Consider the following 1000-nt stretch of genomic DNA (forward strand, 5'->3'; position numbering starts at 1 on the left):
TCCGGCTCGATCGGGCCCATCGAGGCCATCTGCGACCTCGCGGAAAAGTACGGCGCCATCACGTTCCTCGACGAAGTGCATGCCGTCGGCATGTACGGCCCGAGCGGCGCCGGCGTGGCCGAGCACCTCGATTTCGAGACGTACAAGCAGGGCGGCGACACGCGCGGCACGATCCAGGACCGCGTCGACATTATCACGGGCACGCTCGGCAAGGCCTACGGCTGCGTCGGCGGCTACATTGCCGGCAGCGCGCGGCTCGTCGACATGATCCGGTCGCTGGCGCCGGGCTTCATCTTCACGACGTCGATGCCGCCGGCGACCATGGCCGGCGCCAAGACGGCCATCGAGTACCAGATGGGCTACAACGGCGACCGCCGCCTGCAGCAGCTGCACACGCGCGCCGTCAAGGAGGCGCTCGGCGAGCGCGACATTCCCGTCATCCCGAACCCCTCGCACATCATCCCCATTCTCGTCGGCAACGCCGAGCTCGCCAAGCGCGCCTCGGACATGCTGCTCAGCGACTACCAGATCTACGTCCAGTCCATCAACTACCCGACCGTGCCCGTCGGCCAGGAGAGGCTGCGCATCACGCCGACGCCCGGCCACACGAGGGAGTTCCGCGACCAGCTCGTCGCCGCCGTCGACGCCATCTGGACCAAGCTCGACCTCAAGCGCACGTCGGCCTGGGCTGCCGAGGGCGGCTTCATCGGCGTCGGCGAGGCCGAGGGCGCCGCCACGGAGCAGCCGCTGTGGACGGACGGCCAGCTCGGCATCGAGGCCGCCGTCGACGCCATCAAGGCGTCGGGCCACGGCGCCGCGGGCCTCACCGAGGCTCTCCTCGCGCGCGAGGCCACGGCCTAGCGGGGGGGGGGCGCCGAGGCAGGGGACGTTTTGCCGTCCTCCGTTTGTTTGCGGGGTGCACTTGCACGTGCACCTGCCAAAGGCAGACACGCTGCATGACGTGCCTTGGGCTTGCTCTGCTCTGCTCTGCTCTGCTCTG

General features: G+C 69.5%; 1 protein-coding gene across 1 annotated transcript in view; it reads left to right on the top strand.

Annotated features, from left to right (window-relative positions):
* VDBG_08681 (5-aminolevulinate synthase) overlaps positions 1-861 on the top strand; it is a gene marked incomplete at both ends in the record, with an annotated part of 5525 nt that extends 4664 nt beyond the window's left edge. The window contains one exon of the mRNA XM_003000839.1: positions 49-861. Coding sequence (XP_003000885.1) covers positions 49-861 — 813 coding nt within the window. The remainder of the gene's footprint in view (positions 1-48) is intronic.
* Between the last annotated feature and the right edge of the window lie 139 nt (positions 862-1000).

This window comes from Verticillium alfalfae, genomic scaffold (assembly GCF_000150825.1).
Source record: "Verticillium alfalfae VaMs.102 supercont1.13 genomic scaffold, whole genome shotgun sequence".
Classification (NCBI taxonomy): Eukaryota; Fungi; Ascomycota; class Sordariomycetes; order Glomerellales; family Plectosphaerellaceae; genus Verticillium; species Verticillium alfalfae.